Source organism: Erythrolamprus reginae, chromosome 2 (assembly GCF_031021105.1).
Source record: "Erythrolamprus reginae isolate rEryReg1 chromosome 2, rEryReg1.hap1, whole genome shotgun sequence".
In the NCBI taxonomy this organism is placed as follows: Eukaryota; Metazoa; Chordata; class Lepidosauria; order Squamata; family Dipsadidae; genus Erythrolamprus; species Erythrolamprus reginae.
This window is the reverse complement of record NC_091951.1, coordinates 47,775,640-47,803,023: the sequence shown is the minus strand read 5'-3', so window position 1 is coordinate 47,803,023 and position 27,384 is coordinate 47,775,640. Positions and strand designations below refer to the sequence as shown.

Here is a 27,384-nt window from a genome sequence, read left to right as displayed (position 1 = left end):
TGATAAAGTAATTCCTTGGTTTCAGGTAATGCTAAACTCTGTTACCGAGATTTCATATTATTTGGCCCAGGTGTTCCAAATCAGTGCTATGAAGGATTGCAATTCAATTAATTATTTTGGTTTAATAAATTTGCTTCCATTTGATTTCTATCTTGAGTCTTGGAATTAGGGCATTTTGTTTCAAAGTTAATTCTCAGAGGGCTCTTCCGGAATTGGCCCACCTCCAATAAATCTTAGGTTTTCTACAAATGCTTTATGGGATGTTTCTCCTTTTTTCTTAACCTTGCTAACATTTTTATTCCTCTTTTCCTTTAAAGGTTATAGTGGGCAAGGGTATAAAGAGTCGAATGAACCATTCCAAAAGTACAGACTTGGGAACGGAACAGAGAAACTTGAAAATCAAACTGAACAACAAAGGCAGAAGAAAAACCCAACAAATAATTGGAATAAGGAAATGTCATCTTCAGTTGATGCTCAGTTGCAAAGCTTTCTTGACCAACCAGGAAAAATAGAGAAAAAATATATTAGGAAAGGCGCAGGACTATTCAAAGACATATTAGATGTAAATGAATATTATCCAACTGAACCCAAACCAGAAGACTATATATGCAAAGACAGTGGAAAAAATTACAGTGGGACATTCACTCATTCTAGAGAAAGAGAGAAGCCATACAAATGTATGGAGTGTGGAAAGGACTTTAGAATAAGCAAAGATCTTACAACCCATCAAAGGATCCACACAGGGGAGAAGCCATACAAATGCATGGAGTGTGGAAGGAGCTTCAGGCAAAATATTCATCTTATTTCCCATCACAGGATCCACACAGGGGAGAAGCCATATAAATGCATGGAGTGTGGAAAGGGCTTCAGTCTCCTCAGTAATCTTAAACACCATCAAAGGATCCACACAAAGGAGAAGCCATATAAATGCACGGAGTGTGGAAATGGCTTCAGAACAAGCAATGATCTTACACGCCATCAAAGGATCCACAAAGGGGAGAAACCATATAAATGCCTAGAGTGTGGAAAGGGCTTCCGTCTCCTCAGTCATCTTAAACCCCATCAAAGGATCCACACAGGGGAGAAGCCATATAAATGCCTAGAGTGTGGAAAGGGCTTCCGTCTCCTCAGTCATCTTAAACCCCATCAAAGGATCCACACAGGAGAGAAGCCATAAAAATGGATGGAGTGTGGAAGGAGATTCAGGCAAAATACTCATCTTACATGCCATCAAAGGATTCACACAGGGGAGAAGCCATATGAATATAGGGAGTGTTGAAAGGGCTTTAGCCAACAGACTAGTCATAATTCCCATCAAAGGTCCCACACAGGGGAGAAGCCATGTACACGACGTATGGAAAGGGTTTTAGTTCCAACAGTTATCTTACTTCTCATAGAAGGATCCACACAGGGGAGTGTTGTGGTTGGCTCATGTCTAGCTCCTCTGATAACAGATTTTGACCCCAATGAGCCATGTCCGTCGGAGCATCGGAGACCTGTGTGGCTCTCGGAGGGTTCAGATGGTGAGGGGAAGGAGAGATGGAAGGTGAAAGTGCTGGAGAGGTAGAGGTGGAGGCCCCTGCAGTGTCTGTGGAACCCCCAGTTAGAGCCTCATCTGGGTCAGATGAGGAGGGGGTGGTTAATGGCCCCATTCTCAATGTCTGAGTGCGCAGGATTATGGGGCAACATGAGTAGCTGCGCAGATGCAGAAGATCTTAATCACAGCTGGGAGTAATTGGGGAATCCTGCAGCAGGCGTAAAAGGGGAGTCTTTGTGGGAGAACCTTTTGCAGGAGTTTTCATTTGTGGTTTAAAAGACAATGAAACGGATCTGGGTTTCCCGCTCTGAGCCAACATGTTGCATCCATGGAAAACAGCCCAGTTTTTGGACACCTTTGTTCTGAAAGACTGTAGCTATTGAACAATAGAGTGAATTCCTTTGCTGCAGCTCAGTTTGGAGGCATTCTTTACAAACCTTGCTCTGTTTGGGACATTCGTTATCGGCTTGGCAGATAATCCTGACCTTTTGGTCATAAAGCTGCTCCGAGTCTTCGGAGAGGGGCGGCATACGTAATTAATTAATTAATAATAAAAAGACATTCTTCAGCCAATTTATAAAGCAATATATTTTGTGTTTCAGAAACTTCCACTGTCTGTGTGTGTTTATGTCTTTATCTGCTGCTCAGCCAGTGTCAGGCAGAACAGGGAGTAGCCATATGACAGCAGAGAGGATGGCAAGACTTTTACTTACAGGAATCAACTGGCTGGTAATAAAAGGATCTACACAGAGAGAAACCCACAGAAATCCATGGCGTGCAGAAAGGATTTCAGACAAACTAGTAGACTTTCTTCCCATAGGATGAAGTCATATAAGTGCATGGACTGTGGAGAGAGACGACAGGAGCAGGAATGATGTAATTCCCCGTACAGAGATACATTTGGTGAAGAATCTATGTTAATTCTAGATTTAATTTGTTAAATCCTGGGATTTTCTTTTCAAGAGTTTCCTGCCACTCAGTTGTTTCTTCCCACTTCATTACACACAAAGTGTTTAAAATGTCCTTCTTCTGATATTTTTTAATAAGCAGTGTAAGCCTTCCAAATAACATCTGAGACATAAAACAGAGTCCAGACCTTGGCCTTCTTCAAAGCTCCAATTTATTGTCAGAGTCATGTTGGTTACGTACTGTCGTTAAACCAGTACTAACTTTTCCTACAGTTTCCCACCAGGTTAAGGTTCATATAATCAGGATTAGGCTACTACCCAGTAGTAGAACCTCGAGGTGATGAGGGCATGAGTGACTGTCAGCAGTGACTCCCTGTCCCAATAGGGCCGCAACTGGTGGACCAGGTGAACCTGGGCAAATGCCCTCCTCACCACAATCGAAACATGGTGCTTTAATGTTAGCTATGGATCGAGCAGGACGCCCAACTTGCAGACCCTCTCCAAGGGAGTCAATAATACCCCCCCCCCGCAGGGTTTGGGACATTTGTTATCTGCTTGGTAGATAACCCTGACCTTTTTCTCATAAAAAGACATTCTTCTGCCATCATTGCGGCTCTCATTCAATTTGTAAAGCAATATATTTTATCTTTCAGAAACCTTCAGTCTGTGTGTGTGTTTTTGTCTTCCTTGATGCTTAACCGCTGTCAAGCAGAACAGGGAGTAGCCATATAACAGCAAAGAGTATGGCAAGACTTTTACTTACAGGAATCAACTGGCTGGTAATAAAAAGATCTACCCAGATTTCAGACAGACTAGTAGTCTTACTTCCCATAGGAACATCCATTAAAGGAGGAAGTCATGTAAGCGCATGGACTGTTGGGTGATGACTCTGATGCTGCTTATTTAAAAAAATGTCAGAAAAGGACATTTTAAACATTTTGTAATGAAGTGGAAAGAAACAACTGAGTGGCAGGAAACTCCTGAAAAGAAAATCCATGGATTTAATCAATTAAATCTAGAATTAACATAGATTTTTAACCAGATGTATCTCTGTATGGGGAATTACCTTATTCCTGCTCCTGTCACTCTCTCCCCACAGTCCATGCAAATAGAGAATATTTAGAATTTCCCCTTTTTTCCTTTTCTCAAATTTCTGTTTTTCTCTCGCTTTAATCTCCCTTTTTCTTTCTCTCGGGCTGCACGATTGGGGTGGGGACTGATGGAGCACTCGGGCCGATCAAGGCTGCCCCACGGGCTTTCTCGAGCATCTGGATACACAGAGCACTGACACACGCCTCCTTTTCCTCAGCTGCCGCCACGCGCCCTATATCACTTGCCCAGTGGTAGGCGTTTCTCGCGGGGGTCCCTCCCGGCAGCGCCCTCATTTCGGAGAATATTCTCTATTTTCAATCAATTAAAAATCATTAATATCGTTAATCTCCCCAACAATTCTAAATTCAATTCCATTTATGCATTAATCCAAATCAGTATCACCTACTACATACAGTATCGATAATAAAATAGAAAACTCGGGGCGGCTCACAACAATAATAAACAATGTACAAATCCAATATTTAAAAAACAGTTTAAAAAACCCTGATAATAAAATAATCACACAACCCAATCAAACCATACATAACCCAAGTAGTTGGGGGAGGTGTCAATTTCCCCATGCCTGGCGGCAAAGGTGAGTTTTCAACAACTTACCAAAGGCGAGGAGGGTGGGGGCAGTTCTGATCTCTGGGGGAAGTTGGTTCCAGAGGCCCGGGGCTGCCACAGAGAAGGCTCTTCCCCTGGGCCCTGCCAGACGACATTGCTTAGTCGACGGGACCCAGAGAAGGAAAACTCTGTGGGACCTAATCGGCTGCTGGGATTTGTGCCGCAGAAGACGGTCCCGGAGGTATTCTGGTCCGATGCCATGTAGGGCTTTATAGGTCATAACCAACACTTTGAATTGTGACCAGAAACTGATCGGCAGCCACTGCAGACCATGGAGTGTTGATGAGACATGGGCGTATCTGGGAAGACCCGTGATTGCTCTCGCGGCCGCATTCTGCACGATCTGAAGTTTCCGAACACTTTTCAAAGGTAGCCCCATTTGAGCAATGATAACTGTCTTACTCAGGAGATAGAAACATTGGCCTCCACTGGGGTCAGAACAGAAATCGAGGATTATCTGTCTGACCAGTGCACTCTTTTAGAAGCAGATCAGCAGAACAGGAGTCCATTTTGAAGCTCCACAGAAAATATCTAGGGGGGAAGGCAGGTTGTTCTCGACTTACAATGGTGCATTTACTGACTGTTCAAAGTTGCAACAGTCCTGAAAAAAGTGACTTATGCACCCTTTTCACACTCAGGACCTTTGCGGCAGTCCAATGATCGCAGGATCAAAACGTTGCTGCTGTTTCATATTTATGACCGTTGCTGTGTGTCCTGAGGTCACGTGACTCCCTTTTATTTCTAACTAATCCACGCCCAGGCATGAAAATGTGCCGCTCAGACATTATACTTTTCGGCCCAGAGAAAAAAAAAATTAGAGGGAACATTGCTACAGACCCCCCAAAATTATAGAATAATTGTTACATCATTACAAAAATGTTTATCACATGATATTTTGATTACATCCTGCCTTATGCCTTATATCCCCCCTTCTGCTTTGGTGAAAACGTATAAAGCTTTCTTAATTCTTAATTCTATTGGGATGGTTCTTTGGTATTTTGGCCAGTATCCCTTTCCTTGCAGCACTTCAATAAAATGAAACAAAACTTGCAACTCGTGTCTGGTGTTCTCCATTGGCCTCGGCACCAGTCTCAAACCCCAATTGTGGACAACACCATTGTCCTCTTTTTTGGGATGCAGTGTCAAGATTAGTTTGAGCGTCTTGAGTGAAAAGACAGAATTCCATTTGTTGTCTGCTCCTTGGCCCCCCTCTATGCAGGGATACAACTTTCTCCAGACCCTCTTAAATATGGAGGATTGTGGATAGGTCTAACATAGTTAAAAGCACTTGGATTGAGAAGGCTTCCTGATCAGGGTGGACACGACAAACACCTGGTCCCCATCAATAATGTACCTTTCTTCCTTCTTTGCATTAGTGCCTGCAATCTACCTACAACCCATTTGGAGGTCCCTCTGCAAAGAGAAAGCAACATCACTACTTCACTAACTAACTTCACTACTAATGTGGGTAGCCACCTTGCACATACCCTCTTATCTTTCTTGGTGACCTCAATCTACCTCTTATTAATTTATTTATTTATTGATTGATTGATTTTGTCCATTACACAATGAGGGTTTAGTGGGTATACACATAGTAAAACACATAATGAAGGTAATATAGGATATACTCATAGTAAAATATATCTAAGAAAGAATAGAAGAGAAGATATAGGAATAAAATATATCAATGAAAGACTAGAAGAAGAGATACAGGAATAGAAGAAAGGTATAGGAGATATAGGAGAGCAATAGGACAGGGGACGGAAGGCACTCTAGGGCACTTATGCACGCCCCTAATTGCACCCTAAACAAATGTACCTATCCATACAACCTTATAAATACCGTTGCTAATTTGGGGCTAGATCAATTAGTATCTAACACTAGACTCAACAGCTGACTCGATGTCATCTTCTGTAATAGTTTAAAATTACTGACTACAAACAATAGAAGCCTTTTCCAACAGTGACTACAGCATGATTGATTTTTGTCTCAGTATAAAAACTTACAAAAGTCACCATAATGATGGGATCACCCCATTGCAAAGAGGTCTGTAAGGGGCGTGCATAAGGGCACCAGAGTGCCTAGAGTCCCTGTCCTGATGTTCCCTTTTTTTAATATTCATTACATGCATTCAAATCATGTGTATTCTCATTTTTCTTATCCAATAAATAAAATAAAATCCATGTTTTTCACCATTAAACCACTGGAGGGCGAAAGGTGGATTCCAGAGGAGGGTGAGAAGGGAGTGACATTCTTAATCTTGCCTGTCTAGGACTCTGCAGTCTCTGGTTAACCCTTTGAGTTTTGCAGGAGGTACAACTGGAGGAAAGTCTTGAAGGGAAGGGAAGAGATCCAGCAGTGGTCCTGGGTGACTGGGGGATGTTTTCCCATTCAGAGGGAGGCAGGAGGTTCTCACGCTGAAGAAGTAAGAGATATTGTATGTATGTATGTATGTATGTATGTATGTATGTATGTATGTATGTATGTATGTATGTATTTATTATTAAGTGCACTAGAGTGCCTTCCGTCCCCTGTCCTATTGCTCTCCTATATCTCCTATACCTTTCTTCTATTCCTATATCTCTTCTGCTATTCTTTCATTGATATGTTCTATTACTATATCTTCTTTTCTATTCTTTCATAGATATATTTTACTATGAGTATCTCCTCTATAACCTTCATCATGTATTTTACTATGTGTTTATATATACAGTATACATCTACTAAAACCCTCATTGTGTGTTGGACAAAATAAATAAGTACCCGTCTCCTAGAAAAAATGAAATATCCTAGGAAATATTTAAAAAGGCAGATTATATTGAACATCACAGGAAACATGCTTTTAGGAAACAAAAAAAAAGACCCACTCTTAGTAGCCCCCACCTTTGTCAATGTGCCCATCAAGGAATGGCCCAGCTCACCTTTGTTAAAAGATGGACTAATCTATTCTACATAACAAACCAACTCCTGACAGAGCCATATTAGGAATTGCCCAAAGAGCTTTCATTCTACCATCACCCAGCAAAGGGCCAGCCAAACCCAAACTCACAAACACAGCCTACATTGTTACCCTTGCATGGCACCATGGGAATCCGACAGCCAATCAGTGCATTTCTGGCACAGAAGCAGGAGGGCCTCAGTGCGGGGCTTCATAGAACATAAAACAAAGAATTTCTCAGAATTTCTCCCCCCACACACCTAACATCTGGAAACATGTGATCCACCTTCTCTGGACAGAAGCTCATGCCATGTGCTCCTGTCCACCATTAAACTTCCTTTCCAAGCAACCTCCATGAATCCAATTTCTTTTTCCCCACTTGGAACTTAATCCATAAGAATATTAAGGAGAGAAGCAATTTAGAATTAAGGAGAAAATTCCTGGCAATTAGAACAATTGATCAGTGGAACAGCTTTCCTCCAGAGGTTGTGAACGCTCCAACACTGGAAGTTTTGAAGAAGAGATTGGATAACCATTTGTCTGAAGTGGTGGAGTGTCTCCTGCCCAAGCAGGAGGTTGGACCAGAAGACCTCCAAGGTTCCTTCCACCTCTTTTGTTGTTATTATTATTATTTATTATTATTTCCAACAAAGGGTAAGGGAACCAGGAAATAATCCCAATCTACATTCCTTCAACCCTTGTGTTTCACACAAACTCACCACTTGCAGTTACTCTTTGGGCTTAAGGAAATCTTTTTGTGAACCTGCCTGCTTATAATAATATAATTTGACTCTTAACAAGGAAATCCTGAATAAAGGGAAATGGAACATCCTAAGCAAGACTCACTCCATTGCCTTTCATTTTATGTGAACTTTCATGGTTTGTTAAAGTGTTCTGGGACTGGCATGTTGTCTGAACCCTGATAGCAAGTATAGGTGCAGTAGCATAATTGCTCTGGACTTGCACCGTGACTCAGAGCCACGGGAGCATATACACATCACCGTTCCACCTTAGCAGCCCACCTCTGCCTAAGAGCCAGGAGGAAGCAAGGGAGAAAGTAGAATCTCTAGTCTGCTTTGGGGGGAAACAGGAGTGAAGGAGAAAAGCCGCCTCGAGTCTGAGAGGGGAAGCGCGGCCCATAAATCTAATAAATAAATAAATAATAATTATTTAATCATTAATTAATCTAATTAATAAAAGGACTGCTCCCATTGGCCCCTCATTTGACAGCTTCCCTACAAATAGGGAGCTGTCATCCTCTGTTGTTCCGACTTCTGCCTCACCTGTTTTGTTGCTGAATATACATTTCCTTGTTCCTGAAATGCCTCTCTGTGTTTTTCTTCAAGCTAGCCGACTCCAGGCTATCTAACCGTTACCCAATCTCTTCTTAAAAGCTTCCAGTGTTGGAGCATTCACAACATCTGGAGGCAAGGGGTTCCACTGGTTAATTGTTCTATCAGAAACTTTCTACCTAGTTCTAAGTTGCTTCTCTTCTTGATTAGTTTCCACCCATTGCTTCTTGTCCTGCCCTCAGGTGCTTTGGGGAATAGCTAGATTTCCTCTCCTTTGTGGCAACCCTGGAGATATTGGAACACTGCTATCCTGTCTCCCCTAGTCCTTCTTTTCAACAAAATAGACATACCCAGTTTAAAACAGTTCTTCACCTGTTTTATCCTCCAGTTTAGTCCCCTTTGTTGCTCTTTAATGCACTCCTTTTTAAGGTGTATACTGTATATTTTTCTTGGTTTTTAAAAATCACGCCCTTCTTTGAGGGAGAGAGAAATAGAAAAAGAACTGTTCTCAAATGCATTTATTCAGTGTATTTCATCATAAATTTTGATGAGGGTCAAGTCCATGGTTTGCAACACATACATAGAAACTAACTGCTCAGTTCCACTGTAATCCTCCAATAGCTCAGAAATATTCTTCCTTCCAGGAGTAGGATTACTACTCAACTGTTAAATGCACCATTTTCTAATTCTTTATTTGGTTTTCGTTCTCAGATAAGTAAACTGGAAGCGATTTCTACAGCATTTCATAGAGACAAAGTTCTCTTCAACAAAGAGTTTGTTCTCAGGCTAGATGAATGCTCCAGTGAATGAAAAAGCATTTGGAGAGTCTCAAGATTCCTTCAACCTATTTGCAATTGTGTAATAGGACAGAGAAAGAATGGCAAGCCATTTGGCATATGAGAGAACAGGAAAAAGCCCTTCTGGTTCTAAGTCTGGGAGCCGTGGGGAGATCTGGGGAAGATCTGGGCAGAAGATCTTGGAGGAGGAAACCATCGTTTCACAAGTTCATGCCTGGAATTTCAGGAGCCTCCAATATCAAGAGGATGAGGGTCCCCGAGGACTTTGCAGCCGACTCCATTCCTTTTGTAATCGATGGTTGGGACCAGAAAAGCACACAAAAGCGCAGATACTGGACCTGGTTGTTCTGGAGCAGTTCCTGGCGCTTCTGCCCCTGCAGATGGAGAGCTGGGTGCGGGAGTGTGGAGCAGAGACCACCCCCCAGGCGGTGGCCCTGGTAGAAGGCTTCCTCCTGAGCAAGGCGGAGAAGGAGAAGGAGGAGCAGGTTGAGTTGCAGGTGAGATAATTTTATCTCGGGATCCTAGCAGGAGTTTAGATGTAATAAACAATATTTTTGAAGTTTATGCTCCCCTGTCCAATTGTCTTTCCTTTATCTCCATTATTCCATTATCCAATCCTAGAAGAAAGATTTGGGAAACTTGTCTTTCTTCTTTTCCAAACTAACTGATGGACATTGGGTGCTTTCAGTTGGTGTTGAAAGAACAGAACAAGAATCCATGTCATGGTTTATGTGGTCCTTTCATTCTTCTTCTTTTCTCTGGCTTATATTCCAAGAACTTCACTGTGGAGAACAGAGATCCTGAGGGAAGGAGGCATCAATCCGATGCCCCTAGGGAACTGTTTTTCTTCAGGCCTACTGAACATGACAAAAATCAAGGTACATGCACAGGTAATACAAGAATCTCTCATTCCCCATGGAGATCTCAGCTGGCTCATCTTCTCTATGTCTTTGCTATTACAGCACCTCTCCTCCTATTTTGTTAATTTTGCATTTTATAATTCTGTGTCCCTCACAGGGGAGAATAGAGGGAAGCTGATTCTTCCTTATGGCGAAGATGAAATTATGGTTCAACCTCCAACTCAAGTAAGAGAAGGGAAATTATTTATTAGATTTGTTTTCTCCCTGGTTCTGTTTCTTTGTTTCCCGTTCAGCCAATGGCTGAGACTATTTGAAGCTTCCTTGCTATATGACGAGTTTTGTGTCTCTGGGTATTGATGGCACTTTACCAAATCCATCCAGAAGAAAATGCATCTTTTACTGAATGGCAACAAAAGATCTCATAAAAGCTGCCTAAAATATTTTTTCAGTCAAATCCTTATTCTTCTGTCCATTTTCTCATCTCAATCCTGGAATCCTACTAAGCATAGACCTTAGTGCACAATTTTCCTAAAGAAAAGGGTAGATCTTGCGTTCCCTCCCAGACCTATTCTGTACTCTTTTTTCCAGGGGGGTCTTGTGCCCTTTGAGGATGTGGCTGTTAATTTCTCTGAGGAGGAGTGGTCTCAGCTGGATCCTCACCAAAAAGATCTGCATTGGGAAGTCATGCTGGAAAATTACAGAAACACGGCTTCTTTAGGTAAGATTTTCTATTCTCCAGGCAGAGTTCAGGAAGACATGATGTGGTTTGATGCCATTGGCTGTTTCTTATTTGAATTTCTCCAAATAAAGGTAATCTCTTGAGAGGGAGAAGGAAAAGATATGCTGTTTTGTTGCTCCTAGTATGGAAGGAGATCAATGGCTTTCTGCTTAGAGGAATCCTGTGCCATTTGTCAAATGTTCAGTTTTTCTATTTTGATTTAAACCTGTCAGTGATAAAGTAATTCCTTGGTTTCAGGTAATGCTAAACTCTGTTACCGAGATTTCATATTATTTGGCCCAGGTGTTCCAAATCAGTGCTATGAAGGATTGCAATTCAATTAATTACTTTGGCTTAATAGACTTTGCTTCCATTTCATTTGTATGTTGAGTCTTGGAATTAGGGCATTTTTGTTTCAAAGTTAATTCTCAGAGGGCTCTTCTGGAATTGGCCCACCTCCAATGGATCTTAGGTTTTCTACAAATGCTTTATGGGATGTTTCTCCTTTTTTCTTAACCTTGCTAACATTTTTATTCCTCTTTTCCTTTAAAGGTTATAGTGGGCAAGGGTATAAAGAGTCGAATGAAACATTCCAAAAGTACAGACTTGGGTACGGAACAGAGAAGCCTGAAAATCAAATGGAACAAAAAAGGCAGAAGAAAAACCGAACAAATAATTGGAATAAGGAAACCTCATCTTCAGTTGATGCTCAGTTGCAAAGCTTTCTTGAACAACCAGGAAAAATAGAGAAAAAATATATTAGGAAAGGTGCAGGACTATTCAAAGATATATTAGATGTAAATGAATATCATACAACTGAACCCAAACCAGAAGACTATACATGCAAAGACAGTGGAACAAATTACAGTGGGACATTCACTCATTCTAGAGAAAGAGTGATATCTGAGAAAGGGATGCACGTAGGAGAGAAGCCATATAAATGCATGGAGTGTGGAAAGGGCTTCAGAATAAGCAGTAAACTTACATCCCATCTAAGGATCCACACAGGGGAGAAGCCATACAAATGCACGGAGTGTGGAAATGGCTTCAGAACAAGCAATGATCTTACACGCCATCAAAGGATCCACAAAGGGGAGAAACCATATAAATGCCTAGAGTGTGGAAAGGACTTCCGTCTCCTCAGTCATCTTAAACCCCATCAAAGGATCCACACAGGGGAGAAGCCATATAAATGCACGGAGTGTGGAAAGGACTTCAGACTAAGCAATGATCTTACAAAACATCAAATGATCCACACAGGGGAGAAGCCATATAAATGTATGGAGTGTGGAAAGGACTTCAGAAAAAGACATGATCTTACATGCCATCAAAGGATCCACACAGGGGAGAAGCCATACAAATGCACGGAGTGTGGAAATGGCTTCAGAACAAACAATGATCTTACACGCCATCAAAGGATCCACAAAGGGGAGAAACCATATAAATGCCTAGAGTGTGGAAAGGGCTTCCGTCTCCTCAGTCATCTTAAACCCCATCAAAGGATCCACACAGGGGAGAAGCCATATAAATGCACAGAGTGTGGAAAGGACTTTAGTAAAAATAGTCATCTTACCCGCCATCACAAGATCCACACAGGGGAGAAGCCATAAAAATGGATGGAATGTGGAAGGAGATTCAGGCAAAATACTCATCTTATTTCACATCAAAGGATCCACACAGGGGAGAAGCCATATAAATATAGGGAGTGTTGAAAGGGCTTTAGCCAACAGACTAGTCGTAATTCCCATCAAAGGTCCCACACAGGGGAGAAGCCATGTACACGGAGTATGGAAAGGGTTTTAGTTCCAACAGTTATCTTACTTCTCATAGAAGGATCCACACAGGGGAGTGTTGTGGTTGGCTCATGTCTAGCTCCTCTGATAACAGATTTTGACCCCGATGAGCTGTGTCCGTCGGAGCATCGGAGACCTGTGTGGCTCTCAGAGGGTTCAGATGGTGAGGGGGAAGGAGAGATGGAAGCTGAAAGTGCTGGAGAGGTAGAGGTGGAGGCCCCTGCAGTATCTGTGGAACCCCCAGTTAGAGCCTCATCTGGGTCAGATGAGGAGGGGGTGGTTAATGGCCCCATTCTCAATGTCTGAGTGTGCAGGATTATGGGGCAACATGAGCAGCTGCGCAGATGCAGAAGATCTTAATCACAGCTGGTAGTAATTGGGGAATCCTGGAGCAGGCGTAAAAGGGGAGTCTTTGTGAGAGAACCTTTTGCAGGAGTTTTCATTTGTGGTTTAAAAGACAATGAAACAGATCTGGGTTCCCCTCTCTAAACCAACATGTTGCATCCATGGAAAACAGCCCAGTTTTTGGACACCTTTGTTCTGAAAGATTGTAGCTATTGAACAATAGAGTGAATTCCTTTGCTGCAGCTCAGTCTGGAGGCATTCTTTACAAACCTTGTGCTGTTTGGGACATTCGTTATTGGCTTGGCAGATAATCCTGAACTTTTGGTCATAAAGCTGCTCCGAGTCTTCGGAGACGGGCGGCATACATAATTAATTAATAATAAAAAGACATTCTTCAGCCTATTTGTAAAGCAATATATTTTGTGTTTCGGAAACATCCAGACAGTCTCTGTGTGTGTTTTTGTCTTTATCTGCACTCAACCAGTGTCAGGCAGAACAGGGAGTAGCCATATGACAGCAGAGAGTATGGCAAGACTTTTACTTAGAGGAATCAACTGGTTGGTAATAAAAGGATCTACACAGAGAGAAACCCATACAAATCCTTGGTGTGCAGAAAGGAGTTCAGACAGACTAGTAGTCTTACTTCCCATAGGAACATCCATGAAAGGATGAAGTCATGTAAGTGCATGGACTGTGGGGTGATGACTCTGATGCTGCTTATTTAAAAAAATGTCAGAAAAGGACATTTTAAACATTTTGTAATGAAGTGGAAAGAAACAACTGAGTGGCAGGAAACTCCCGAAAAGAAAATCCATGGATTTAATAAATCTAGAATTAACATAGATTTTTAACCAGATGTATCTCTTTATGAGGAATTACCTTATTCCTGCTCCTGTCACTCTCTCCCCACAGTCCATGCAAATAGAGAATATTTAGAATTTCCCCTTTTTTCTTTTCTCAAATTTCTGTTTTTCTCTCGCTTTAATCTCCCTTTTTCTTTCTCTCGGGCTGCAGGATTGGGGTGGGGACTGATGGAGCGCTTGGGCCGATCAAGGCTGCCCCACGGGCTTTCTCGAGCATCTGGATACACAGAGCACTGACACACGCCTCCTTTTCCTCAGCTGCCGTCACGCGCCCTATATCACTTGCCCAGTGGTAGGCGTTTCTCGCGGGGTCCCTCCCGGCAGCGCCCTCATTTCGGAGAATATTCTCTATTTTCAATCAATTAAAAATCATTAATATCGTTAATCTCCCCAACAATTCTAAATTCAATTCCATTTATGCATTAATCCAAATCAGTATCACCTACTACATACAGTATCGATAATAAAACAGAAAACTCGGGGCGGCTCACAACAATAATAAACAATGTACAAATCCAATATTTAAAAAACAATTTAAAAACCCTGATAATAAAATAATCACACAACCCAATCAAACCATACATAACCCAAGTAGTTGGGGGAGGTGTCAATTTCCCCATGCCTGGCGGCAAAGGTGAGTTTTCAACAACTTAACAAAGGCGAGGAGGGTGGGGGCAGTTCTGACCTCTGGGGGAAGTTGGTTCCAGAGGGCCGGGGCTGCCACAGAGAAGGCTCTTCCCCTGGGCCCTGCCAGACGACATTGCTTAGTCGACGGGACCCAGAGAAGGCCAACTCTGTGAGACCTAATCCCCCGCTGGGATTCATGTGGCAGAAGACAGTCCCGGAGGTATTCTGGTCCGGTGCCATGAAGGGCTTTATAGGTCATAACCAAAACTTTGAATTGTGACTGGAAACTGATCAGCAGCCAGTGCAGACCATGGAGTGTTGATGAGATATGGGCATATCTGGGAAAGCCCATGATTGCTCTTGCGGCCACATTGTGCACGATCTGAAGTTTCCGAACACTTTTCAAAGGTAGCCCCATTTGAGCAATAATAACCGTCTTACTCAGGAGATAGAAACATTGGCCTCCATTGGGGTCAGAACAGAAGTCAAGGATTATCTGTCTGACCAGTGCACTCTTTTAGAAGCAGATCAGCAGATCAGGAGTCCGTTTTGAAGCTCCACAGAAAATATCTAGGGGGGAAGGCAGGTTGTTCTCGACTTACAATGGTCCATTTACTGACCATTCAAAGTTAAAACGGTCTTGAAAAAGGTGACCTATGGACCCTTTTCACACTCAGGACCTTTGCGGCAGCCCAATGATTGCAGGATCAAAACTTTACTGCTGTTTCATATTTATGACCGTTGCTGTGTGTCCTGAGGTCACGTGACTCCCTTTTATTTCTAACCGATCCACGCCCAAGCATGAAAATGTGCTGCTCAGACATTATACTTTTCCACCCAAAATTAGAGGGAACATTGCTACAGACCCCCAGAAATTATAGAATAATTGTTAGATCATTACAAAAATGTTTATTAGATGATATTTTGATTATATCCTGCCTTATGCCTTATATCCCCCCGTCTGCTTTGGTGAAAGCAGACGCTTTCTTCATTCTTAATTCTATTGGGATGGTTCTTTGGTATTTTGGCCAGTATCCCTTTCCTTGCAGCACTTCAATAAAATGAAACAAAACTTGCAACTCGTGTCTGGTGTTCTCCATTGGCCTCGGCACCAGGCTCAAACCCCAATTGTGGACAACACCATTGTCCTCTTTTTTGGGATGCAGTGTCAAGATTAGTTTGAGCATCTTGAGTGAAAAGACAGAATTCCATTTCTTGTCTGCTCCTTGGCCCCCCTCTATGCAGGGATACAAATTTCTCCAGACCCTCTTAAATATGGAGGATTGTGGATAGGTCTAACATAGTTAAAAGCACTTGGATTGAGAAGGCTTCCTGATCAGGGTGGACACGACAAACAGCTGGTCTCCATCAATAATGTACCTTTCTTCCTTCTTTGCATTAGTACCTGCAATCTACCTACAATCCACCTGGAGGTCCCTCTGCAAAGAGAAGGCAACATCACTACTTCACTAACTAACTTCACTACTAATGTGGGTAGCCTCCTTGCACATACCCTCTTATCATTCTTGGTGACCTCAATCTACCTCTTATTAATTAATTTATATATTTATTTATTTATTGATTGATTTTGTCCATTACACAATGGGGGTTTTAGTGGGTATACACGTAGTAAAATACATAATGAAGGTTATAGAGGATATACTCATAGTAAAATATATCTAAGAAAGAATAGAAGAGAAGATATAGGAATAAAACATATCAATGAAAGACTAGAAGAAGAGAATAGAAGAATAGAAATAGGAATAGAAGAAAGGTATAGGAGATATAGGAGAGCAATAGGACAGGGGACGGAAGGCACTCTAGGGCACTTATGCACGCCCCTAATTGCACCCGAAACAAATGTACCTATCCATACAACCCTATACAATACCCTTACTAATTTGGGGCTAGATCAATTAGTATCTAACACTAGACTCAACAACTGCCTCGATCTCATCTTCTGTAATAGTTTAAAATTACTGACTACAAACAATAGAAGCCTTTTCCAAAAGTGACTACAGCATAATTGATTTTTGTCTCAGTATACCACCTTACAAAAGTCACCATAATGATGGGATCACCCCATTGCAAAGAGGTCTGTAATGGGCGTGTATAAGGATACCAGAGTGCCTAGCGTCCCTGTTCTGATGTTCCCTTTTATTTATATTTATTACATGCATTCAAATCATGTGTATTCTCATTTTTCTTATCCAATAAATAAAATAAAATCCATGTTTTTCACTGGAGGGCGACACGTGGATTCCAGAGGAGGCTGAGAAGGGAGTGACATTCTTAATATTGACTATCTAGGACTCTGCAGTCTCTGGTTAACCCTTTGAGTTTTGCAGGAGGTACAACTGGAGGAAAGTCTTGAAGGGAAGGGAAGAGATCCAGCAGTGGTCCTGGGTGACTGGTGGATGTTTTCCCATTCAGAGGGAGGCAGGAGGTTCCTAATCTGAAGAAGTAAGAGATATTGATGTATGTATGTATGTATGTATGTATGTATGTATGTATGTATGTATGTATGTATGTATGTATGTATTATTAAGTGCACTAGAGTGCCTTCCGTCCCCTGTCCTATTGCTCTCCTATATCTCCTATACCTTTCTTCTATTCCTATATCTCTTCTGCTATTCTTTCATTGATATGTTCTATTACTATATATTCTTTTCTATTTTTCATAGATATATTTTACTATGAGTATCTCCTCTATAACCTTCATCATGTATTTTACTATGTGTTTATATATATATATATATACCTACTAAAACCCTCATTGTGTATTGGACAAAATAAATAAATAAAATAAAAATATTTGGATTTATATGCCGCCCCTCCCCGAACACTCGGGGCGGTTTACTACATAATATATATGCCCTCATCCAGGTTCAGTCTTCTGTGTCCCGAGAGTAGGAGAACCCAGATCCCATGTGCCCCTGCCCCCTTTTCTATGCTCCTAACAAGCGGGGGGGGGGGAAGCAGACTGCCAGAAAAGCTGTTTTGCCTTCGCTCCCGGACTCAGCTCGAAAGCGCCGAGAACCAGCGTGGACAAGCCGTTCCTTGCCGCTTGCTATCGGTGCTTTTGAGCTGAGTCCGGGAGTGAATTCGCTCCCGGACTCAGCTCGAAAGCGCCGATAGCAAGCGTGGATGCCGCTTGCTATCGGCGCTTTTGAGCTGAGTCCGGGAGCGAATTCGCTCCCGGACTCAGCTCGAAAGCGCCGAGAGCCAGCGCCCCCCGGACCACCAACCCGGGTTTGGGGGGCTGCTAGGAAGCCCTCCATGCCGGCAGCAAACAGCCGCGCCGCCCCCAATCTTCGGCTCCTCGCTAGCGCTGTGGGAGTAAAAACACCATCTGCACATGCGCAGATGGTGTTTTTACTTCCGCAGCGCTACTTCGCGAAAACCCGCTCGTTGCGGGGGGTCCTGGAACGGAACCCTCGCAACGAGCGGGGGATCACTGTATATTGAATATCACCGGAAACATGATTTTAGGCACACACAAAAAGACCCACTCTTAGTAGCCCCCACCTTTCTCAATGTGCCCATCAAGGAATGGCCCAGCTCACCTTTGTTAATAGATGGACTAATCTATTCTACATAACAAACCAACTCCTGACAGCCCCATATGAGGAATTGCCCAAAGAGCTTTCATTCTACCATCACCCAGCAAAGGGCCAGCCAAACCCAAACTCAAAAACACAGCCTCCATTGTTGCCCTTGCATGGCACCATGGGAATCCGACAGCCAATCAGTGCATTTCTGGCACAGAAGCAGGAGGGCCTCATAGAACATAAAACAAAGAACTTCCCAGAATTTCTCCCCCCACACATCTAACATCTGGAAACATGTGATCCACCTTCTCTGGACAGAAGCTCATGCCATGTGCTCCTGTCCACCATTAAACCTCCTTTCCAAGCAACCTCCATGAATCTAGTTTCTTTTTCCCCACTTGGAACTTAATCCATAAGAATATTAAGGAGAGAAGCAATTTAGAACTAAGGAGAAAATTCCTGGCAATTAGAACAATTGATCAGTGGAACAGCTTTCCTCCAGAGGTTGTGAACGCTCCAACACTGGAAGTTTTGAAGAAGAGATTGGATAACCATTTGTCTGAAGTGGTGGAGTGTCTCCTGCCCAAGCAGGACGTTGGACCAGAACACCTCCAAGGTTCCTTCCACCTCTTTTGTTGTTATTACAGTATTATTATTTATTATTATTTCCAACAAAGGGTAAAGGAACCAGGAAATAATCCCAACCTACATTCCTTCAACCCTTGTGTTTCACACAAACTCACCACTTGCAGTTACTCTTTGGGCTTAAGGCAATCTTTTTGTGAACCTTCCTGCTTATAATAATATCATTTGACTCTTAACAAGGAAGTCCTGAATAAAGCGAAATGGAACCTCTTAAGCAAGACTCACTTCGTTGGCTTTCATTTTATGTGAACTTTCATGGTTTCTTAATGTGTTCTGGGATTGGCATGTTGTGTGAACCCTGATAGCAAGTATAGGTGCAGTAGCATAATTGCTCTGGACTTGCGCCGTGACTCAGAGCCACAGGAACAGGAGCAAACACACATCACCGTTCCACCTTAGCAGCCCACCTCTGCCTAAGAGCCAGGAGGAAGCAAGGGAGAAAGTAGAATCTCTAGTCTGCTTTGGGGGGGAAACAGGAGTGAAGGAGAAAAGCCGACCCGAGTCTGAGAGGGGAAGCGCGGCCCATAAATCTAATAAATAAATAAATAATAATTATTTAATCATTAATTAATCTAATTAATAAAAGGACTGCTCCCATTGGCCCCTCATTTGACAGCTTCCCTACAAATAGGGAGCTCTCATCCTCCATTGTTCCGACTTCTGCCTCACCTGTTTTGTTGCTGAATATACATTTCCTTGTTCCTGAAATGCCTCTCTGTGTTTTTCTTCAAGCTAGTCGACTCCAGGCTATCTAACCGTTATCCAATCTCTTCTTAAAAACTTCCAGTGTTGGAGCATTCACAACCTCTGGAGGCAAGGGGTTCCACTGATTAATTGTTCTATCAAAACTTTCTACCTAGTTCTAAGTTGCTTCTCTTCTTGATTAGTTTCCACCCATTGCTTCTTGTCCTGCCCTCAGGTGCTTTGGGGAATAGCTAGATTTCCTCTTCTTTGTGGCAACCCTGGAGATATTGGAACACTGCTATCCTGTCTCCCCTAGTCCTTCTTTTCATCAACATAGACATACCCAGTTTAAAACAGTTCTTCACCTGTTTCATCCTCCAGTTTAATCCCCTTTGTTGCTCTTTAATGCACTCCTTTTTAGTGTGTATATATTTTTCTTGGTTTTTAAAAATCACACCCTTCTTTGAGGGAGAGAGAAATAGAAAAAGAACTGTTCTCAAATGCATTTATTCAGTGTATTTCATCATAAATTTTGATGAGGGTCAAGTCCATAGTGTGCAACACATACATAGAAACTAACTGCTCAGTGCCACTATAATCCTCCAATAGCTCAGAAATATACTTCCGTCCAGGAGTAGGATTACTACTCAACTGTTAAATGCACCATTTTCTAATTCTTTATTTGGTTTTCGGTCTCAGATACGTAAACTGGAAGCGATTTCTACAGCATTTCATAGAGATAAAGTTCTCTTCAACTAAGAGTTTGTTCTCAGGCTAGATGAATGCTCCAGTGAATGAAAAAGCATTTGGAGAGTCTCAAGATTCATTCAACCTATTTGCAATTGTGTAAGAGGACAGAGGAAGAATGGCAAGCCATTTGGCATATGAGAGAACAGGAAAAAGCCCTTCTGGTGCTCAGTCTGGGAGCCGTGGGGAGATCTGGGGAAGATCTGGGCAGAAGATCTCAGAGGAGGAAACCATTGTTTCACAAGTTCACGCCTGGCAATTCAGGAGCCTCCAATATCAAGAGGATGAGGGTCCCCGAGGACTTTGCAGCCGACTCCATTCCTTTTGTAATCGATGGTTGAGACCAGAAAAGCACACAAAAGCGCAGATGCTGGACCTGATTGTTCTGGAGCAGTTCCTGGCGCTTCTGCCCCTGCAGATGGAGAGCTGGGTGCGGGAGTGTGGAGGAGAGACCACCTCCCAGGCGGTGGCCCTGGTGGAAGGCTTCCTCCTGAGCCAGGCAGAGGAGGAGAAGGAGGAGCAGGTTGAGTTGCAGGTGAGATAATTTCATCTCGGGATCCTAGAAGGAGTTTAGATGTAATAAACAATATTTTTGAAGTTTATGCTCCCCTGTCCAATTGTCTTTCCTTTATCTCATATATCATATATATTTTCTTCCTTTCATATATCTTCTCCTCTATTTTTACATATTATCTTTATATATATTACTTCGTGTCTATTCTCTTCCATATGTATTGTGTATTGGGCAAATGAATAAATTTAAAAAAAATTACCAGTTCTCTGACATTCATAACATTTCACTTATTCTTGAAGGACGTTGTTCCATTATCCAATCCTAGAAGAAAGATTTGGGAAACTTGTCTTTCTTCTTTTCCAACCTAACTGATGGACATTGGGTGCTTTCAGTTGGTGTTGAAAGAACAGAACAAGAATCCATGTCATGGTTTATGTGTTCCTTTCATTCTTCTTCTTTTCTCTGGCTTATATTCCAAGCCCTTCACTGTGGAGAACAGAGGTCCTGAGGGAAGGAGGCATCAATCCGATGCCCCTAGGGAACTGTTTTTCTTGAGGCCTACTGAACATGACAAAAATCAAGGTACATGCACAGGTAATACAAGATTCTCTCATTCCCCATAGAGATCTCAGCTGGCTCATCTTCTCTATGTCTTTGCTATTACAGCACCTCTCCTCCTATTTTGTTAATTTTGCATTTTATAATTCTGTGTCCCTCACAGGGGAGAATAGAGGGAAGCTGATTCTTCCTTATGGTGAAGATGAAGTTATGGTTCAATCTCCAACTCAAGTAAGAGAAGGGAAATTATTTATTAGATTTGTTTTCTCCCTGGTTCTGTTTCTTTGTTTCCCGTTCAGCCAATGGCTGAGACTATTTGAAGCTTCCTTGCTATATGACGAGTTTTGTGTCTCTGGGTATTGATGGCACTTTACCAAATCCATCCAGAAGAAAATGGATCTTTTACTGAATGGCAACAAAAGATCTCATAAAAGCTGCCTAAAATATTTTTTCAGTCAAATCCTTTTTCTTCTGTCCATTTTCTCATCTCAATCCTGGAATCCTAGTAAGCATAGACCTTAGTGCACAATTTTCCTAAAGAAAAGGGTAGATCTTGCCGTCCCTCCCAGACCTATTCTGTACTCTTTTTTCCAGGGGGGTCTTGTGCCCTTTGAGGATGTGGCTGTTTATTTCTCTGAGGACGAGTGGTCTCAGCTGGATCCTCACCAAAAAGATCTGCATTGGGAAGTCATGCTGGAAAATTACAGAAACACGGCTTCTTTAGGTAAGATTTTCTATTCTCCAGGCAGAGTTCAGGACGACATGATGTGGTTTGATGCCATTGGCTGTTTCTTATTTGAATTTCTCCAAATAAAGGTCATCTCTTGAGAGGGAGAAGGAAAAGATATGCTGTTTTGTTACTCCTAGTATGGAAGTAGATCAATGGCTTTCTGCTTAGAGGAATCCTGTGCCATTTTTCAAGTTTTGAGTTTTTCTATCTCGATTTAAACCTGTCAGTGATAAAGTAATTCCTTGGTGTCAGGTAATGCTAAACTCTGTTACCGAGATTTCATATTATTTGGCCCAGGTGTTCCAAATATGAAGGATTGCAATTCAATTAATTATTTTGGCTTAATAGACTTTGCTTCCATTTAATTTCTATCTTGAATCTTGGAATTAGGGCATTTTTGTTTCAAAGTTAATTCTCAGAGGGCTCTTCCGGAATTGGCCCGCCTCCAATAAATCTTAGGTTTTCTACAAATGCTTTATTGGATGTTTCTCCTTTTTTCTTAACCTTGCTAACATTTTTATTCCTCTTTTCCTTTAAAGTTTATAGTGGGCAAGGGTATAAAGAATCGATTGAAACATTCCAAAAGTTCAGACTTGGGAACGGAACAGAGAAGCCTGAAAATCAAATGGAACAACAAAGGCAGAAGAAAAACCCAGCAAATAATTGGAATAAGGAAATGTCATCTTCAATTGATGCTCAGTTGCAGAGAAAGAGAGAAGCCATACAAATGTATGGAGTGTGGAAAGGACATTATAATAAGCAAAGACCTTACAACCCATCAAAGGATCCACACAGGGGAGAAGCCATATAAATGCATGGAGTGTGGAAAGGACTTCATTAAAAGCAGTCATCTTACACGCCATCAAAGGATCCACACAGGGGAGAAGCCATATAAATGCATGGAGTGTGGAAAGAGCTTCAGCCGACATACTAATCTTATTTCACATCAAAGGATCCACACAGGGGTGAAGCCATACAAATGCATGGAGTGTGGAAAGGGCTTCAGAACAAGCAATGATCTTACACGCCATCAAAGGATCCACACAGGGGGGAAGCCATACAAATGCATGGAGTGTGGAAGGAGCTTCAGGCAAAATATTCATCTTATTTCCCATCACAGGATCCACACAGGGGAGAAGCCATATAAATGCATGGAGTGTGGAAAGGGCTTCAGTCTCCTCAGTAATCTTAAACACCATCAAAGGATCCACACAAAGGAGAAGCCATATAAATGCACGGAGTGTGGAAATGGCTTCAGAACAAACAATGATCTTACACGCCATCAAAGGATCCACAAAGGGGAGAAACCATATAAATGCCTAGAGTGTGGAAAGGGCTTCCGTCTCCTCAGTCATCTTAAACCCCATCAAAGGATCCACACAAAGGAGAAGCCATATAAATGCACGGAGTGTGGAAATGGCTTCAGAACAAACAATGATCTTACACGCCATCAAAGGATCCACAAAGGGGAGAAGCCATATAAATGCACAGAGTGTGGAAAGGACTTTAGTAAAAATAGTCATCTTACCCGCCATCACAAGATCCACACAGGGGAGAAGCCATAAAAATGGATGGAATGTGGAAGGAGATTCAGGCAAAATACTCATCTTATTTCACATCAAAGGATCCACACAGGGGAGAAGCCATATAAATATAGGGAGTGTTGAAAGGGCTTTAGCCAACAGACTAGTCGTAATTCCCATCAAAGGTCCCACACAGGGGAGAAGCCATGTACACGGAGTATGGAAAGGGTTTTAGTTCCAACAGTTATCTTACTTCTCATAGAAGGATCCACACAGGGGAGTGTTGTGGTTGGCTCATGTCTAGCTCCTCTGATAACAGATTTTGACCCCAATGAGCGGTGTCCGTCGGAGCATCGGAGACCTGTGTGGCTCTCAGAGGGTTCAGATGGTGAGGGGAAGGAGAGATGGAAGGTGAAAGTGCTGGAGAGGTAGAGGTGGAGGCCCCTGCAGTATCTGTGGAACCCCCAGTTAGAGCCTCATCTGGGTCAGATGAGGAGGGGGTGGTTAATGGCCCCATTCTCAATGTCTGAGTGCGCAGGATTATGGGGCAACATGAGCAGCTGCGCAGATGCAGACGATCTTAATCACAGCTGGGAGTAATTGGGGAATCCTGCAGCAGGCGTAAAAGGGGAGTCTTTGTGGGAGAACCTTTTTCAGGAGTTTTCATTTGTGGTTTAAAAGACAATGAAACGGATCTGGGTTTCCCGCTCTAAACCAACATGTTGCATCCATGGAAAACAGCCCAGTTTTTGGACACCTTTGTTCTGAAAGATTGTAGCTATTGAACAATAGAGTGAATTCCTTTGCTGCAGCTCAGTTTGGAGGCATTCTTTACAAACCTTCTGCTGTTTGGGTCATTCGTTATCGGCTTGGCAGATAATCCTGAACTTTTGGTCATAAAGCTGCTCCGAGTCTTCGGAGAGGGGCGGCATACGTAATTAATTAATTAATAATAAAAAGACATTCTTCAGCCAATTTATAAAGCAATATATTTTGTGTTTTGGAAACCTCCAGTCTCTGTGTGTGTTTCTGTCTTTATCTGCTGCTCAACCAGTGTCAGGCAGAACAGGGAGTAGCCATATGACAGCAGAGAGGATGGCAAGACTTTTACTTACAGGAATCAACTGGCTGGTAATAAAAGGATCTACACAGAGAGAAACCCACACAAATCCATGGCGTGCAGAAAGGATTTCAGACAAACTAGTAGTCTTTCTTCCCATAGGGTGAAGTCATGTAAGTGCATGGACTATGGAGAGAGAGCGACAGCAGCACGAATGATGTAATTCCCCGTACAGAGATACATTTGGTGAAGAATCTATGTTAATTCTAGATTTAATTTGTTAAATCCTGGGATTTTCTTTTCAAGAGTTTCCTGCCACTCAGTTGTTTCTTCCCACTTCATTACACACAAAGTGTTTAAAATGTCCTTCTTCTGATATTTTTTAATAAGCAGTGTAAGCCTTCCAAATAACATCTGAGACATAAAACAGAGTCCAGACCTTGGCCTTCTTCAAAGCTCCAATTTAGGGTCAGAGTCATGTTGGTTATGTACTGTAGTTAAACCAGTACTAACTTTTCCTACAGTTTCCCACCAGGTTAAGGTTCATATAATCACGATTAGGCTACTACCCAGTAGTCGAACCTCGAGGTGATGAGGGCATGAGTGACTGTGAGCAGTGACTCCCTGTCCCAATAGGGCCGCAACTGGTGGACCAGGTGAACCTGGGCAAATGCCCTCCTCACCACAACCGAAACATGGTGCTTTAATGTTAGCTATGGATCGAGCAGGACGCCCAACTTGTAGACCCTCTCCAAGGGAGTCAATAATCCCCCCCCCGCAGGGTTTGGGACATTTGTTATCTGCTTGGTAGATAACCCTGACCCTCTTGTCATAAAAAGAGATTCTTCTGCCATCATTGCGGCTCTCATTCAATTTGTAAAGCAATATATTTTGTCTTTCAGAAACCTCCAGTCTCTGTGTGTGTTTTTGTCTTCCTTGATGCTTAACCGCTGTCAAGCAGAACAGGAAGTAGCCATATAACAGCAAAGAGTATGGCAAGACTTTTACTTACAGGAATCAACTGGCTGGTAATAAAAAGATCTACCCAGATTTCAGACAGACTAGTAGTCTTACTTCCCATAGGAACATCCATTAAAGGAGAAAGTCATGTAAGCGCATGGACTGTTGGGTGATGACTCTGATGCTGCTTATTTAAAAAAATGTCAGAAAAGGACATTTTAAACATTTTGTAATGAAGTGGAAAGAAACAACTGAGTGGCAGGAAACTCCTGAAAAGAAAATCCATGGATTTAATCAATTAAATCTAGAATTAACATAGATTTTTAACCAGATGTATCTCTGTATGAGGAATTACCTTATTCCTGCTCCTGTCACTCTCTCCCCACAGTCCATGCAAATAGAGAATATTTAGAATTTCCCCTTTTTTCCTTTTCTCAAATTTCTGTTTTTCTCTCGCTTTAATCTCCCTTTTTCTTTCTCTCGGGCTGCACGATTGGGGTGGGGACTGATGGAGCGCTTGGGCCGATCAAGGCTGCCCCACGGGCTTTCTCGAGCATCTGGATACACAGAGCACTGACACACGCCTCCTTTTCCTCAGCTGCCTCCACGCGCCCTATATCACTTGCCCAGCGGTAGGCGTTTCTCGCGGGGTCCCTCTGGGCAGCGCCCTCATTTCGGAGAATATTCTCTATTTTCAATCAATTAAAAATCATTAATATCGTTAATCTCCCCAACAATTCTAAATTCAATTCCATTTATGCATTAATCCAAATCAGTATCACCTACTACATACAGTATCGATAATAAAACAGAAAACTCGGGGCGGCTCACAACAATAATAAACAATGTACAAATCCAATATTTAAAAAACAATTTAAAAACACTGATAATAAAATAATCACACAACCCAATCAAACCAATCAAACCATACATAAGCCAAGTAGTTGGGGGAGGTGTCAATTTCCCCATGCCTGGCGGCAAAGGTGAGTTTTCAACAACTTACCAAAGGCGAGGAGGGTGGGGGCAGTTCTGATCTCTGGGGGAAGTTGGTTCCAGAGGGCCGGGGCTGCCACAGAGAAGGCTCTTCCCCTGGGCCCTGCCAGACGACATTGCTTAGTCCAGTGTTTCCCAACCTTTTTGGAGCCGCGGCACATTTTTCATATTTTCAAAATCCTGGGGAACATTGAGGGGGGGGGGGGGCGCTAAAAAAGTTTGGACAAAAAAAATCTCTTTTCCTCCCTTTCGCTCTATTTCTCTCTCCCTCTTTCTCTCTCTTCCTTCCTTTCTCCATCCCTCTTTCTTTCTCTCTTCCTTCCTCTCTTTCTGTCTCCTCCTTCCTCTCTCATCTCTCTTTCCTTCCTCTCCCTCCCTTTCTCTCTTTCCTTTCTCTCCCTTTCTGTCTATCCTTTCTATCTCTCACCCCTTCTCCCTCTTTCATTCCCTTTCTCTCCCTCCCTTTCTCTCTCATTCCTTTTTCTCCCTCTTTCCTTTCTATCTCTCTTTTTCTCCCTCCTTCATATCTTCTTTCTCTCCCCCCTTCCTCCCTCTTTCCTTTCTCCCCCTCCCTTTCTCTTCCTTTTTCTCTATCCTTTCTACTTCTTACTCTTTCTTTCTCTCCCTCCTTCATTCAATTTTCTCTCCCTCCCTTTCTCTCTCTTTCCTTTCTCTCCCTCCCTTGTTCTCCCCTGGGGCTGCCTGTGCCTGCCCTGCACCACCCAACACGGACGGACAACCCCCGGTCGTCGGTTCGTCGGCCCCCCCACACACACACGGAGGGAGATCAGCCACTGGGGGGAAATCGGGCTGGCGGGGGCGGCAAATCCACCTCCTCACCCGGGTGGAGGGAGATCGGGCTGGCGAGGGTGGTGGATCCGCGTCCCCAGCCGCGCGGAGGGAAATCGGGCAGGCGGGCGGGTGGCCGCGGCTCCCTGCGCGCCCCTGCAAAAGGGCGCGCGGGGGGCATTTTGGGGTGTGTTGGCGTGCGCAGCCTACAGGGAACGGTGCCCGGGGCCGCT

General features: G+C 42.8%; 1 protein-coding gene across 1 annotated transcript in view; it reads left to right on the top strand.

The window, feature by feature from the left end:
- The first annotated feature begins 586 nt into the window (after positions 1-586).
- The window catches only part of LOC139160335 (zinc finger protein 208-like), a 59,906-nt gene continuing 33,108 nt past the window's right edge, over positions 587-27,384 (top strand). The window contains exons 1-5 of the mRNA XM_070738099.1: positions 587-869; positions 2,323-2,338; positions 11,743-12,372; positions 22,539-23,335; positions 23,577-23,583. Coding sequence (XP_070594200.1) covers positions 680-869; positions 2,323-2,338; positions 11,743-12,372; positions 22,539-23,335; positions 23,577-23,583 — 1,640 coding nt within the window. The 5' untranslated portion in view covers positions 587-679. The remainder of the gene's footprint in view (positions 870-2,322; positions 2,339-11,742; positions 12,373-22,538; positions 23,336-23,576; positions 23,584-27,384) is intronic.